The 13,350-nt window shown below is 50.5% G+C and overlaps 1 protein-coding gene across 23 annotated transcripts in view; it reads left to right on the top strand.

Annotated features, from left to right (window-relative positions):
• Positions 1 to 12,932, top strand: part of Nfasc (neurofascin) — a 168,528-nt gene extending 155,596 nt beyond the window's left edge. For all 23 annotated transcript variants that reach the window (XM_021636373.2, XM_021636369.2, XM_021636360.2 and 20 more), the window contains 3 exons: positions 1,062 to 1,193; positions 3,355 to 3,424; positions 6,940 to 12,932. In XM_021636373.2, coding sequence (XP_021492048.1) covers positions 1,062 to 1,193; positions 3,355 to 3,424; positions 6,940 to 7,171 — 434 coding nt within the window. In that variant the 3' untranslated portion in view covers positions 7,172 to 12,932. The remainder of the gene's footprint in view (positions 1 to 1,061; positions 1,194 to 3,354; positions 3,425 to 6,939) is intronic.
• Positions 12,933 to 13,350: the final 418 nt, after the last annotated feature.

Below are 13,350 nucleotides of genomic sequence, written 5' to 3'. Positions count from 1 at the left end.
CCCAGGAGCAAGAGCACAGGGTGTCACAGGTCCAATGTGCTTCCTAAGAAGAGGCTCGGCGCTGTGACTCACTCTGTGGGCTGTGGTATTCCTGCTGCCGCCTAACTCTCCCAAGGCTGTTCTGGGCTTCTCTGGGTATGTCGCATCCCATGCATTCTTCCCTTCCTGAGTCTCAGTTCCCCGTGAAAGGCGGTTTCAGGAAGTATCCCCTTTGTCCTCTAGTCCACAGAATGAAGGGCTGAGTGGATACTTAGCACTCTTTCCCCCGCTAACCTAAACCCCAGCCCCTGGGCATCATGGACACCATCAAAAGACTCTCGGGCTCCTGCTCTTTGACCTACCTGTATTCCCTTCAAACCACAAAGGGATCTGTGAGATGACCTCCAGGCATTGGCAGAAGTGAAGGCAAGTTGGCTTGTCACAGCCCACCCTGAGCATTCCCTGTGAGGTGACCTGAAAGTTCAGGCCAGCATCACTGCCTGCCTGACCTGGGCACCTGGGCTTGAATTGTCAGCCTGAATTGCTGTCAGAGAGCACATAGTCTAGCTGGGGAGCCTTGAAAAGGCATGGGGCCACCTGAACCTCCGTCTGGCCCAAGACCCACTGCCAAAGCCTGGTGGACAAAGAAGCTGTTGCCTGCAAGGTGTCCTCCGCCAGGGTTAGGCAGTGTGGCCAAGCTCAGGACCCTGACAGGTACCACGGAGGCCCATTTATCAGAAACGCGCTGCCACGAAGAGTCATTCAGTTCCACCAGGCTGCAGTCTGTGCAAATGCCCTGCCTCCTCTCTAGTAAGTGTCTCCATCCTGCAGGGTCTGCTCAGCCTTCTGCTTCTCTGCTCCCTGCACCCCTTTTCTTTGCCTCTTTTCTGATCTTTTGGCTCTTGGTTCCTTAACCCTTTCCTTTTGTCCTTTGAGCAGAGTAGCTTGGGCCAGAGGGCTGTTAAATGGTAGCTGTAGGCACTAGAGCAAATCTGCACAATAGCTGTGTGCCTCCCCCACCTTTCCTCCTCACCCACTGCCCAAGCAATGGTTCATGGTTCGCTTCCCACCCTCCCTACCAGCTTACACCAATAACCAGGCAGACATCGCCACCCAGGGCTGGTTCATCGGGCTCATGTGTGCCATTGCCCTCCTGGTGCTGATCCTGCTCATCGTCTGCTTCATCAAGAGGAGTCGTGGTGGCAAGTACCCAGGTGAGAGCCGGGGTGGGTGGTCAGGGCTGCCAGTGAGTGGCCAGGCTCCCACCAGATCCAGGCTTCCGGTCTCTGCTCTTTTAGACTTAGCACTTCAGGCCTGTGGCATGGTTGGCCTTCTTCTTGGAAGCTGCCAGCAAGCAATTGAGTTAATTTGTCCCAGATGGATGGATGGTACAGTCTAGGCAGCTCCAGAGAGTCATGGCTCCTCCTGAGGTGGCCAGCCTTCCCATGATGTAGCTCCTGTCTGCTAGCAGAGGGACCTTTCTTCAGCCTAAGAGTCATTAGACCCAGTGTCAGTGCAGAGGAAGGGAAGTGAGGTGGCCATGTTGGAAGTGGAGAATAGGGGGCAGACAGAAGCAGCATAATCAAGACAGAACACTATGGTGGCCACACCCTGCTGAGGCTGGTCTCGCTGCCCATCACCACAAACTCAGCAGCTCTGGCAGAGGCCAGAGTGAGGCTAGAAGCAGTCCTAGCCTTTCCTAAAGTGCCATAGAAACATGTCTCCCCTGTGCCTCAAGAGTCTCAGTATCAAGGACAAGGACCTCTTCCATTCTTGTTTCAGAAAATAGTGATTTTTCTTTTTCTTCAAATGGACAGGAGAGCTGGCTGGCTATGACAGGAGACTGGATGACAGATAACCTGAGAATAGCCGTACTGTTGAACTAAAGAATGAAACTGCTCCTGGCCTAGAGCCACAGCACCAGACACAATCCCTAGGTGTTCTTTCTCCTGCAGTGGGGACAGGCAAACTCGACATGAAGAAGGGGAGATTAATTTTATTTCTCTCTCTGACCAGTAGCCACAGTCCCTTGGATCCTGAATCTATGCTTCCACTAGATGAAAGAGGGTGGGAATTTAATTCCTTGTTGGCGAGCAATGAATTCTTGTTTTACTATGTTTAGACTGTTTTTCTTCTGCAAGAGAGAAAGCCAGAGCTAAACAGAGGTCCAGACATGGGGTTACTTACTGAGTCAGGGGAAACCTGGACCCCTGAGGAACCCAACAGATAAACTTAGAACCTGCCTTTACCCTTCCAGAAAGTGCCCCAGCCCAGAAAGTTCTCCCAAGCCAGCCCCCTTCCCTTCAGCTTTGGGGCAAGCACCTCATACAGTAAGTAGACAGGCAACCAAGGAACCAGGGCCTGTACTCTAGTCTTCAGTCTTCCAGCACCTACTAATCCTGTGGCCCATTCTCACATCTCAAATGGGTTGATTTTTCCCGCTTGTGCATCAAAAAGTCCTTCATGTAAGCAGCTGTATGTATGCTAGTCTCTGTGTCATATGCTTAGAAGACAGAGGGACCAACCACAGCATAGCAGGACAGGCCGCGGTTATGTCATCATCCAGAGACCATATAAGGAGAGGGAGCGTGCCATCAAGAGAGGCTAACAGGAGGACCCCCGTTCCAGAGGCAGTGGCCTCTCTCCCAAGTGCTCTGCTTGGAACTTTTGGGAAGCACAATCCCCCATCCTGGAGCAGAAAGCTAGCTTCTGTCAGCAGTGAGAAGATATGTAAGAATAATTACAATGCAGAGCGAAATGAGAAAGGACCAAACAAGGAAGTATTTGCCTTTGGTGGAGGAGGGGATGGCATCTCTGGTGTATATTGGGACAATCTCAAAGAGAAATGGCAAGGAGCTGAGATGTTTATCAGTTGGGGTGTAAAGACCCCTTAGGGTGTGAAGGGGACAGAATCAGCTTCGAAACTAGTTAGGCCTGGGGGCATTAATAGCGCTTTGTCAAAGCTTGTCATTGGCTGTCACAGAGCCCGAGATGGTGTCTCAGGGTGTGTGGTGTACTGAACTTACACACAAAGGCCAAAAGAGGATATTGTCTGCCCTTTGCTATCATTTCTCTGTTGTATTCCTTTGAGACAGGGCCTCTCACTGAGCCTAGAGCTAGGCTAGTCCCAGCAATCCTCTATGTCCATCTCACCCCCACAGCTCCAGAGTTATGGGCATACCCAACCATGCTTTTTACATGGGTGTTGTAGAGTCAAACACGTTCTCAGGCATGCACAGCAAGTGCTCTTAACCTCTGAGCCACCTTTCCAGCCCACACAGTGATGTCTTTGGGCTGTGTGTTCAGAGACACTCTAGAGAACAGAGGCATCTTTTTTTCATCATCCTGCCTGTCTTTCCTCCTCTTACAAACCAGTACGAGAAAAGAAGGATGTCCCCCTGGGTCCTGAAGACCCCAAAGAAGAAGACGGCTCATTTGACTACAGGTGGGTGATCTCCTTCCTCCCCTGGTTAACTATCCTTGCTGCCCTCACAGCAACCACAGGACTGCTGCATCTGCATACCTCCTTCCCGCTGGACTATTGCTTTTTACTTCTGCGGCAGCCATTTGGCTGAGTGTATGCACCCAGGGAGACGGAGAAGCATTTGAACCCCCTACGAGATTTCCTATTTGATTCCTTCCACTTTTTCACTCAAAGTGAACTCTGGGCCCCTTTTCTGTGATATGAGGTTGACCCAAAAGGCCTCCTCCCAGCCAGCATCCCACTCCTGACCCCAAGGAAATGAATGACCCAAGAAGGCTCACCACCCTGGGAACCGGCACCAGAGCTGAAGGAGCTGGGGCCGGGCTGCCAGCTGGGGCTTCTGCCCTGTGCCCGCGCTCCCTCTGGACAAACCTTTCAGTCAAGGTTTTGTCAAGTTGTCACTGGCCCATCTGGATGGCCAGTATATTCTGAGCTCAGGAATGAGTCAGGCTAGATCATGGCATCTCACCCAAGACCATTCGGGGTAGGAGAAAATGTCACATTACAATCCTCCTTTCTCAACCCTACCCTGGGAACTCTGGGCACAGATCACACCATCGTCCTCTGACCTCTCCTCCTTTCAGGAGCCTGGCAAACAACACCAGGCCAATGGGTAGAGAGCTGCTGCCTGCCCAGAAGCCATCTGGCAGCTTATGGCCTCAGCTGTCCATCCAGCCTGACAATCCCTGTAAGAGGCTCCTCCTCCCTCCCTAGCTGTCCTGGGATCACCTGGCAGGTCCAGCCTCCCTGTGGGTTGAGAGCTACCTCTGGCCCTCAGTTAAAAATGCTATGGGTTGTTTTTGTTTGTTTGTTTGTTTGTTTGTTTTGTTTTTTGTTTTTCTCCATACTCTTGGTATAGCTCTGTGGAGTTGGGGTGAGGACAGGACAAGCTGTTTCTACCTGCACCTCTCCCTGCTCCAGGCCAGCTTTGGCTCTGTGGGCTCTTCTGCTAGAGCCTATGTTGAATGAATCCAAGAGCCCTACTGGGAAAAGGCTAAAATTTCTAAGTCAGAAGAACTAAGTTTCTAAGAGAAGGGGCCTGAGAGCAAGCAGTGGGGTCTCCTATTCTGTTCTTGGCTTTGTTGCTGGATACCTTTCTCATGAGGCCCTGCCTTTTCCCCATGTCTGTCCTCTTGGACCTTGCAAGTCTCTGGGAGACCAGACATCCAGACAGTTGGCTAGACCAGGTACCCTTTCATTCAAGCCTCCCATTTTTCTAGACCAGCGGTTCTTAACCTATAGGTTGCAATCCCTTTGGGGGGTAAAGGAGAGCAAACAACCCTTTCACAGGGTTGCCTAAGACCACAGGAGAACCCAGATACTTACATTACGATCCATAACAGTAGCAAAATTACAGTTATGAAGTAGCAAAGAAATACTTTCATGGTTGGGGGTCAGCACAGCATAAGGAACTATATTAAAGGGTCGCAGCATTAGGAAGGTTAAGGACCACTGTTTACACCAAGATCCCTTTCCCCTCAAGAGCCCCACATCTTGAAGTTTCTGACTCTGCTAAGCTCTCTCTCTCTGTCTGCAGGTACATTTAGCTCAAATCTCTGGAGTCAGTATGAGAGTCCTCTTAGACCTCCTGTTGCATGGGGGAGGAACCTGACAGAATAGATTGTTTGCAGTTTCACTTCCTGCTTAAACTCAGCTCAGTCCTGAAGATTCATTCTGCCACTGTCCCTCTGTGGCACTGCAATCAGAGCACATAGATAGGCCACGGTCCTAGGACACCTTCACTGAGCATATGGCAGGCATGGGCCAGCAGCTTTGTGACCTGGCTATAACCCGTCATCAACAAGAGATGGAGCACCCATGGTCTCTGACTACAGGACACGTTTCTGCTCTTGACAAGAAGTGTGCACCATGAGGGCAGTGGTGGCACAGGCCTTTTATCCCAGCACTCTGGAGGCAGAGGCAGGCGGATCTCTGTGAGTTTGAGGCCAACCTGGTCTACAAAGTGAGTCCAGGACAGCCAAGGCTACACAGAAAACCTGTCTCAAAAATAAAACAAAACAACAACAACAAAAACCCCACAAACAGGAAAACAAAACAAAAACACAAACAAACAAGCAAACAAAAAAAGTGAGTACTTCAAGGAAAAGATTCTGCGTTTCCACAGCCTTCTCAACATTTTTGCCCTGGGCAGAAGGGGTATATGTTCACCCCATGAACACTGTCTAAGGGGATTCATATGCAAGATCCAGGGTCTTCAGCTAAACACACCCATAGACAGAGACAGTCCCACAGGGTCAGAGAATACAGCATGTGGGGGCTCTTGTGGGAAAGGGTCCTTGGTCTAGAAGAATGGGCCTTGCCTAAGGAGGTTTGAATGAAGGAGCACCTCGTCTAGCCAACTGCCTGACAGTCTGGTCCCCATCTGTTTATGCTCAGCTCCAGCTCCATCTAAGGCCCCTTCCTGGTAGCGGTCCACCCGAGTCTGCTGTTAGAACATACTGACTGTTAAAATGACCATTTAGCCAGGGAAGGACTAATGGCTCGGAGTGTAGAGGGTGTGCTGTATCCACTCAGACTGCCTGGCACCAATGTGGTTCCTTCTGCAGGCCTCTAGACCTCCACTGCTGGCCCACAGCTGCTTCCTGCCTGGGAGCCTGTGTCTCCTGTGAAATGTAACCAACAGCACCTGGTCTTTCTGTCAAGCAATTTTCCAGCCAGGAGGAAGGGGGCCACACCAGCTCCATGGAGAAGCCCCTAGTAAGCGAGAGAATAAAGCTGAGATACCGCCTGGGCATCTGTTCTTGCAGGCCAATGCCACTATATCTCCAAAGCCCTGGACTCTTGTCACCCAGGAGGGCCTAGAAGGGGCTAATAAGACCCTCAGGCCTCACATGCTTCTCAGCATGCTCCTCCCTCCCACCCCACACCTTGCTGACTTGCTGGGCTCCAAGTATTAGTGTTGCTTTCCCAGGGCAAGCAATGCGGAGATGGATGTGGGAAGGCAGAGCCAGTTTCCTTAGGGTGCTCACTTCTAAGAGTGGAGACTTGTCCCACTCACAGGCCATGGAAGCTCCACCTTTCACTCTTGATGGACGGGTTATAGTCAAATCACAAAGCAAAGGGTGAGACTCATGGGAACTGGAACCCCCTGATTCTTAGCACATGTCTCACAAGCTGTGGTTCTGCTTCTCATAAGATGGCCATCCTCTGCCCACTCCTGCCACAGAGAGTCAGCCTGTCTCGGGGAAAGGACCTCAGACAAGGAGTTTAGAAGTATAGTGTCTACTCTCTGACCTTCCCCCAGCATGCCATCTACTCTGGGGAAGATGCTTACTCTCTCTGAGCCTCAGTTCCCCTTTTGTAGAACCTGCTGAGCAAGGGAGGGTAAACACTGGATGGTCTCCAAGACTCATCCTCCTGCACTGTGTGCTTGGTAGGAAGCCAGCTGCCCTATCCTATTCCACCTGTTTTGGGCTGTGGCCAGTATGAACCTGACTCTGTCTCTCTTTGGCCAGTGATGAGGACAACAAGCCCCTGCAGGGCAGCCAGACATCTCTGGATGGCACCATCAAGCAGCAGGAGAGTGATGACAGCCTGGTGGACTACGGTGAAGGTGGTGAGGGCCAGTTCAATGAAGATGGCTCCTTTATCGGCCAGTACACAGTCAAAAAGGACAAGGAAGAAACAGAGGGCAATGAGAGCTCAGAGGCCACATCACCGGTCAATGCCATCTATTCTCTAGCCTGATGGAGCACCCCAGGAATGGCACTACTTTGCAAGTAGGAGGGGAGAGGGGGAGATAAAGCAACTGCAGACCTACCACAAAGCCACAACCACCTTCAGGGACAAGGGTACAACATGGGGGTCTGCCAAGCTGTGAGGACCAGTGGCCTCACAGCTATCCACAAGCCCCTCCTGGTGATGCCCCAATGCCCTTGGGTGCCATTAGATGGGAAAGCTAGAGCTATGCTCATTGGAGGGAGCCCTAGTCCTTTGCCCCGTCTCACGGCCACCCTGAGCATTCCACCACAATGGTCACCCTTGATCTCAACTCACACTTATCCATTTCTATTGCTTACAATCTTTTCATTGTCTATTTTTTGCTTTGTACATCTTCTCCTTCCAACCCATTGTCTCAATTTTCTTTTGCTTTTGAAAAAAAAGAAATGTTCCTGGAAAAAGAGTAAGTGGGCTCCTCTCCCCCCAGAAAACAGAAAGATGGGCAAAAAGAATTGATCCATAACACAACATGCAGAAAAGCTGTAGTATTCAAGCTGCCACCAGGTCGGTGTGTTTCCGAAGGATGCCTTTTGCCATATGCCTCCCCCACCCCCACTCCCCAGCCATCTGCCTCGGCCTTGTCCATGCTGAGCTGGGCTTGGCTCCTTTCTGGAAAATGACAGTGTTTTTGGCAGGGAGAGGGTGAGCAGGACTCCTTTCCACGCTTTGGTTTGGTTGTGAGGAGGTTTACCTCTTGCTCCTTGTTTTCACTCTGCCCCTGCCACCAGAGAGTCTGTGAATGAGCTGCACAGAAGATGAGAAAGAAGAATAGGTGCCGATAAGAAGGACTGTGGCAACCGGGCCCCAAGCAGAAGCAAGTCAGGATGTGACTTGCTGGTAACAAAGCAAATCTCTGGAAAAAAGAAAGGGACCTCTTTTGTCTCTGGCAGTGAAACCCGGAACGGAGGAGAGAGGACCACACTTGCCCACCTGTCAGGGTCTATGCTGCTACCCTCCAAGCGCTGGAACTCTGTGATACAGGGTGTGGCTGATGTATCTGGGGGTAACAGTGCTGCTCCCCCTCCCATCCTCTCCTTGCTCGGTTGTGTCTGACATTGACTTGTGTTTGATGTGGTATATGAATGGGGATCTGCTGCCCATAGACTGAGCCTATCTGTCCTTTCATTAGGGTACACATACATATCAGGGGACCATGAGGTGTACCGTATTAACAGTGCTGTGATGCCCCTGCCTGGAAGGACACGAAGCTCTTCGTATGCCTTATGCAGCTCTGATCTAACCCTGCAGTTTTCAGATCCCTAGCCCTGTTCTGCAAGCCTTGATGCCTCCAGTGATGTGTGTGTCTCGGGACCAGGGCAGCCTATGCAAGTGTTCCCTCGGGACCAGAAGCAGCCACTCCACACATGCCCTTACCACCACCACCACCCCAACCACCCTAATGGAGACACTCGCAGGCATTCAGTTCTCAGCCTGAAGGTGCTGCCTTCATTCCCCACCTAACCCACTTTTAAAACCAAAGGTACCTTGCCTCAGCGACACAAAGAGATGGGAGACCTTGAGCCAGAGTGTCGCCCTGTAGCTGTGTCTGCAGCCTGAGGCAGGTGTGGGAGGGCAAGATTGACTGCTTTGAGTGGATCACCTGCCATTGGCATGGCCTCCAACCTGAGCTATTAGTTAGGGGCCTGGACAGGACCAGGGCTGTGCCCTTCCGAGCCTTTCTGAAAGCATCATTTGCCATATGTTTAAGCCACAGAGGTATTAGCTATGCTTGCATCACTTGATAAGCATTAGGTTGAAGGTCAAGGCTGTAGGCACACACTCTTTGCAGGGAAGAAACCATATCCCAGAGATGAGCCAATAATGTTTGAACCTGAGAGTGTGTCATGGTCGTTTGGACCAACCCATGGCCAGCAGACGGCTCTCACGGTGAAAGGAGACAGGGTAAACAGAGAACAGCTAGGGCTGGGCAAATGCTAAGGTCCCCTTCCCTGGCTCTAGTGTAGCACCTCTTGAATGCAGCTGGGCATTCCTGCAGTATAGGTCACCATTCCTGAAGGGGAGGTTGGGGAAATGTACCTGATAGCTGGAATAAAAGATCATCCTTTCCAGAAAACACTTTGGATCTGGGCAGAGTGATCAGTTTCTCAGGCATGGTTTACACATCCAGCTAGTAAGCCCATTGCACCAAGAGCAGGCTGTTAGAGGAAGAGACTCGTAGATGTCACTGTAGCTATCTCTTTGCCACAGACAGCCTGGAGAGGGCTGCTTTGGTCTTAAGGCTCTGAGGGAGAGCTGAATCCTTAGGCTCTGTGTGCTTCATCCCAGAATTCTGTCCTGCTTAGTACCGTCCTCCTTTATATAGGCTATTAGCCCCTCCCTCGGGCTGTTGTTTTGTGGGTGCTGATAGCTAGCCCAACCACCACCAATCACAGCTCTCCTTGCAGGAACAGACCTGGGGCTGGAGAAGCAGTAGAGATGGCAGGTGCCTGGCCAGACCAGGCTCAGTGATGTGAGGTTGCAAGGACAAGATCTTCCAGGAAGGGGAGAGGCCACTTTCCACAGAGTCTGCCAGAGTCTACCCCCAAACTCAGCAGGAAAGCAGTATTGCCACTTTCTACATCTGGATCTCAAGCAGCCACCACAAAGTGATGCCTAGTCCTGCTAGTGTTTCACCTGTCACCTGTCTGGTGGGAGCAGGGGAAGGGTGTGGGTCATCTTGCAGTGATCCTGAGTGTTTATCAAATACTCTGAGCATCTAGTTTGGGCCAAGGCTTGAGTCCTGAATACCACATAAACAAGGGAGGTCAGATGTGGTCCCTGCCCACACAGGGCTGATGTTACTGGAAATGAGTAGATGAGTTACTGGGATGCAGTGGCCATTAAGTGGAAAGCATTTTGTCCTTGTTTTCTTGCACTGCTGATTGCTTCAGGTCAGAAGGGAGAGAGTTCGAAGGGACAACTTGGTCCATGGAGCCAGAAAATCTGGGCAGTCAAGATGAGTGGGTTAAGCAGCCAGCGCTGCGCTTCTTTAGGGTGTCTGTCTCCCCCATTTAGTCCCCTCTTTGAATACTCCTGTTCAGAGGTGGATAGTGGTACTCCTCAGGATTGACTGCCCAACCCTACCTGGGATATGCCAAACAGGACACATCAGTCTCTTCTTGTGCAGAGTTTGACACTAGAGGGAAAGCCAGGTTGGCACCTGCCCTTGTCTATTTCCTCTGCCCCAGAGGTCAGTGTAGGTGGGACCCCCCAAAACAAGGTCTGAAATGATCACTGGGCCAAGAGTCAGCCGGTGACTCAACTCACCCCACAAGGGGAATAAGAGAGCCTGTTCCTGGGCTCCCTGAACACAGTCAGCACTGAGAAGGGAATGGAAACATCCATGGGTATTTGTAGAGACAACCTCCCCACCCACCGCACGGCTGTGCATACACACAAACACATAGCAGACCCAGAACCTATTGCAGAGCGGTGCTTCCGTAGGGAACAGTCCAGATATGACATCATCTTGCAGCATGAGAGTCTGTATCTGGGTTCACATGAAATGAGCTGCCAAGGCTTGGGGAAGGAGGTGGCTTTAGGAAGGGAGACGCTCTCCAGACTGGGCCTTATTTTTGTGATTCCTGTAGACAGAAGTTAAAACAGAGAGAGACACAGAGAGATATGAAGGAGGGACAAATAGGCCTTCATGTTTCCTGGCCTCTCCTAAGCCAGGCTATCCTAGAGCCTCCCTTACAGCCTGTTGATGGGGAGGCAAAGTTTTCTCACTCTCTATGAGGCTGTTTCATTGTTGCTCTGAGTGGTGAAGATTCTTGGTACCTCCACGGTCTGGGATTGAGGCCCAGACTCACTTCTCAGAGGGAGGATAGCAGGTTGCTAGAATGCAGCTCAGAGCCCATTCCTCACTTCTGTCACCTTGGACTGGGGCATCCTCCAGCCAAGTCTGTCCAATGCAAGCCCATGGCCAGGATTAGGTCCACACAGCTAGCCACAGTGCTCTCTTTCTAGTGAAGCAAAAGCCCTTGTGTGAATTTCACATAGTAGTCTAGGAATCCTATGTAGGCAGTCCCCAATCCAAAACAAGAAGTCTGAAGCCAGTGACTAAGAATATGGAGTGTCAGGAGTTTCAGTTGCCCTGGGAAATGCAGGCAGGTTGGGCAGAGCTTCTCTTCAATCTTCAACTCAGTGGTTAAATGCCTGAAACCAGACCTGTGGCTGTCTCCACCCAGCACAGCCTAAGCCCAGAAAAGTGCCGGTGCTTTGCTTCCTCTTCTTAGGAGGGGACTTCCAGAGGCACATTCAGGAGAAGAGAGAGAAAGACAAGTGCCAGGGAAAACACAAGACTCACCGAGCTATCTCCAGCCACAGCGGCAAACCAGTGCTGCTCTTATCAGCATGTTAGTATTAAAAGGCTGCTGCATGAAAAGGGAGATGGAAATGAAGCGGAACCAAGGCATCTGGCTTAGGACAGAACTGGATTCCTCATGTGAAGGAACCTCAGAGCTGAGCTAATTGGAATAACTCACTGTACAGACAAGGAAAGGCCAGTGCAGGGAGCAAATCTGGGCAGTGAGGGTGCAGTTAGGACTTGAACTCGGGCCTTCTGGGCCTTCTGACTCCGTGTCCAGTGTTCTTTCATCTCACCACAGCTGCCTGAGCAGGTGTTGCCTGAGACCCGTCCTGCTTATCGCCCCATCATCTCTCCACCGTGACACTGCTGTCCCCAGATTCTTCCAGTGAACAACAACAAAAAAATGCTTTTCCTAAGTCTGAGATCAGCTAGTCTGTGATAGCCTGTGGTTAACTCAGCCAGGGAATTCCAGGCATCCCAAGCCCAGAAGGTAGAATGATGAGCTGATAGGTGTTTTGTTACTGTGAAAACTGGACTGGGCCCCAGAATGATGTCTCCTGCTTCATCACACACCAGGCCTTCAGCATACCATTTTTCTCAGAAGAGAGGGCATGGAGGGCATTCTTCCCTTAATCACAGAGTCTGCAGGTGCTGAGGAATAGCAGGGCCCAGGCAAGCCTACCACCCTCGAATCTGCCGAGCAGATGTAAAGACTTCCGTGAAGCAATAAACACAAAAGTCTGGGAGAAGATATCCAGAATTTTGTGCACTCCTGTTTCTTTTTCAAAGTTGTAGCAGATCAGATGACACTGACCTGTTTGCTCTTCTGAGTCTCAAATGTGATGTCCTCAGTCAGTGTTTTCCCATGCCCGGCTTCCCAGCTCTTTGCCAACTTCTTCTGAGCTGAGCATCAGTCAACTGTGACATGCTACTCTCTGTCCTGGTCCCACCCTCAACCATGCTGGACCCTGGAGGACCTCTTGCCCCACCCCTCAGCTACATATACATCTTTCCCTTCCAATGTGGTGTTCCCGTTGTCTCCATTCTGCCCCATAGTCCTACACACACATGCGCGCGAGTCAGTCTAATCTTTTTTTTCCCCATTGGTTACATTTAACTCTCTGTGGCAGGCTCACTTTAATCCCTCTCACATCATGTCCTTTCCTTCTTGTGAGTTATTTGTCATTAACCAACTTTGTCAGCAACAGACATGTATCTGAGGGTGTCATGCACGACCTTCAGCAGGGACTTCTGGGCCATGGAGGACTGTCTAATACATGGACTTATAAACTGACTGCATGAGCAACGAAAAGGCCAAATTATTCTGATTTTTTTTGAATCACTGTAAAAAAAAAAAAACCTGATTTCTTTTGTATAGAGAACACTAAACATATAATAAAAGTTGTTCAAAATGGACCTTAGGCATATGATTTGTTTCTTTTCTTTGAATGATAGGTAAGAGGGATGTCAAAAGATTAATGACGGAAGTGACTAAGGGTTAGACATAGTGACACATTCAAATAATCCCAGCACTCGGGAGGTTGGAGCAAGAGGATTAAGGATCTGAGCTTTATAGTAAATTCAGGGTCAGCCTGGGCTATATAGCAAGAGCCTCCTTCAAACATCCAAAAAAGGGGGACAGGAATCAAAGGATTTTCCAATGGGCACCAGGCAGCATTCTCTGTAGTATATGAGCCCCATCTAGAAGCTGCTCTTTATTTGGAAAACTCATTTTTACAGTTTTATGTTTTAAATATAGAATGACTGGTATGGCTATAGTCAAGGACACCTTCTGGTTCAGTGTAGCTGTGTGCACCTAAAAAGCATCATGCTG

The sequence above is a fragment of the Meriones unguiculatus genome, chromosome 11, assembly GCF_030254825.1.
Source record: "Meriones unguiculatus strain TT.TT164.6M chromosome 11, Bangor_MerUng_6.1, whole genome shotgun sequence".
Taxonomy (NCBI): Eukaryota; Metazoa; Chordata; class Mammalia; order Rodentia; family Muridae; genus Meriones; species Meriones unguiculatus.
Note: the sequence above shows the minus strand (reverse complement) of the source record. Positions and strands in the feature narration are given on the sequence as shown.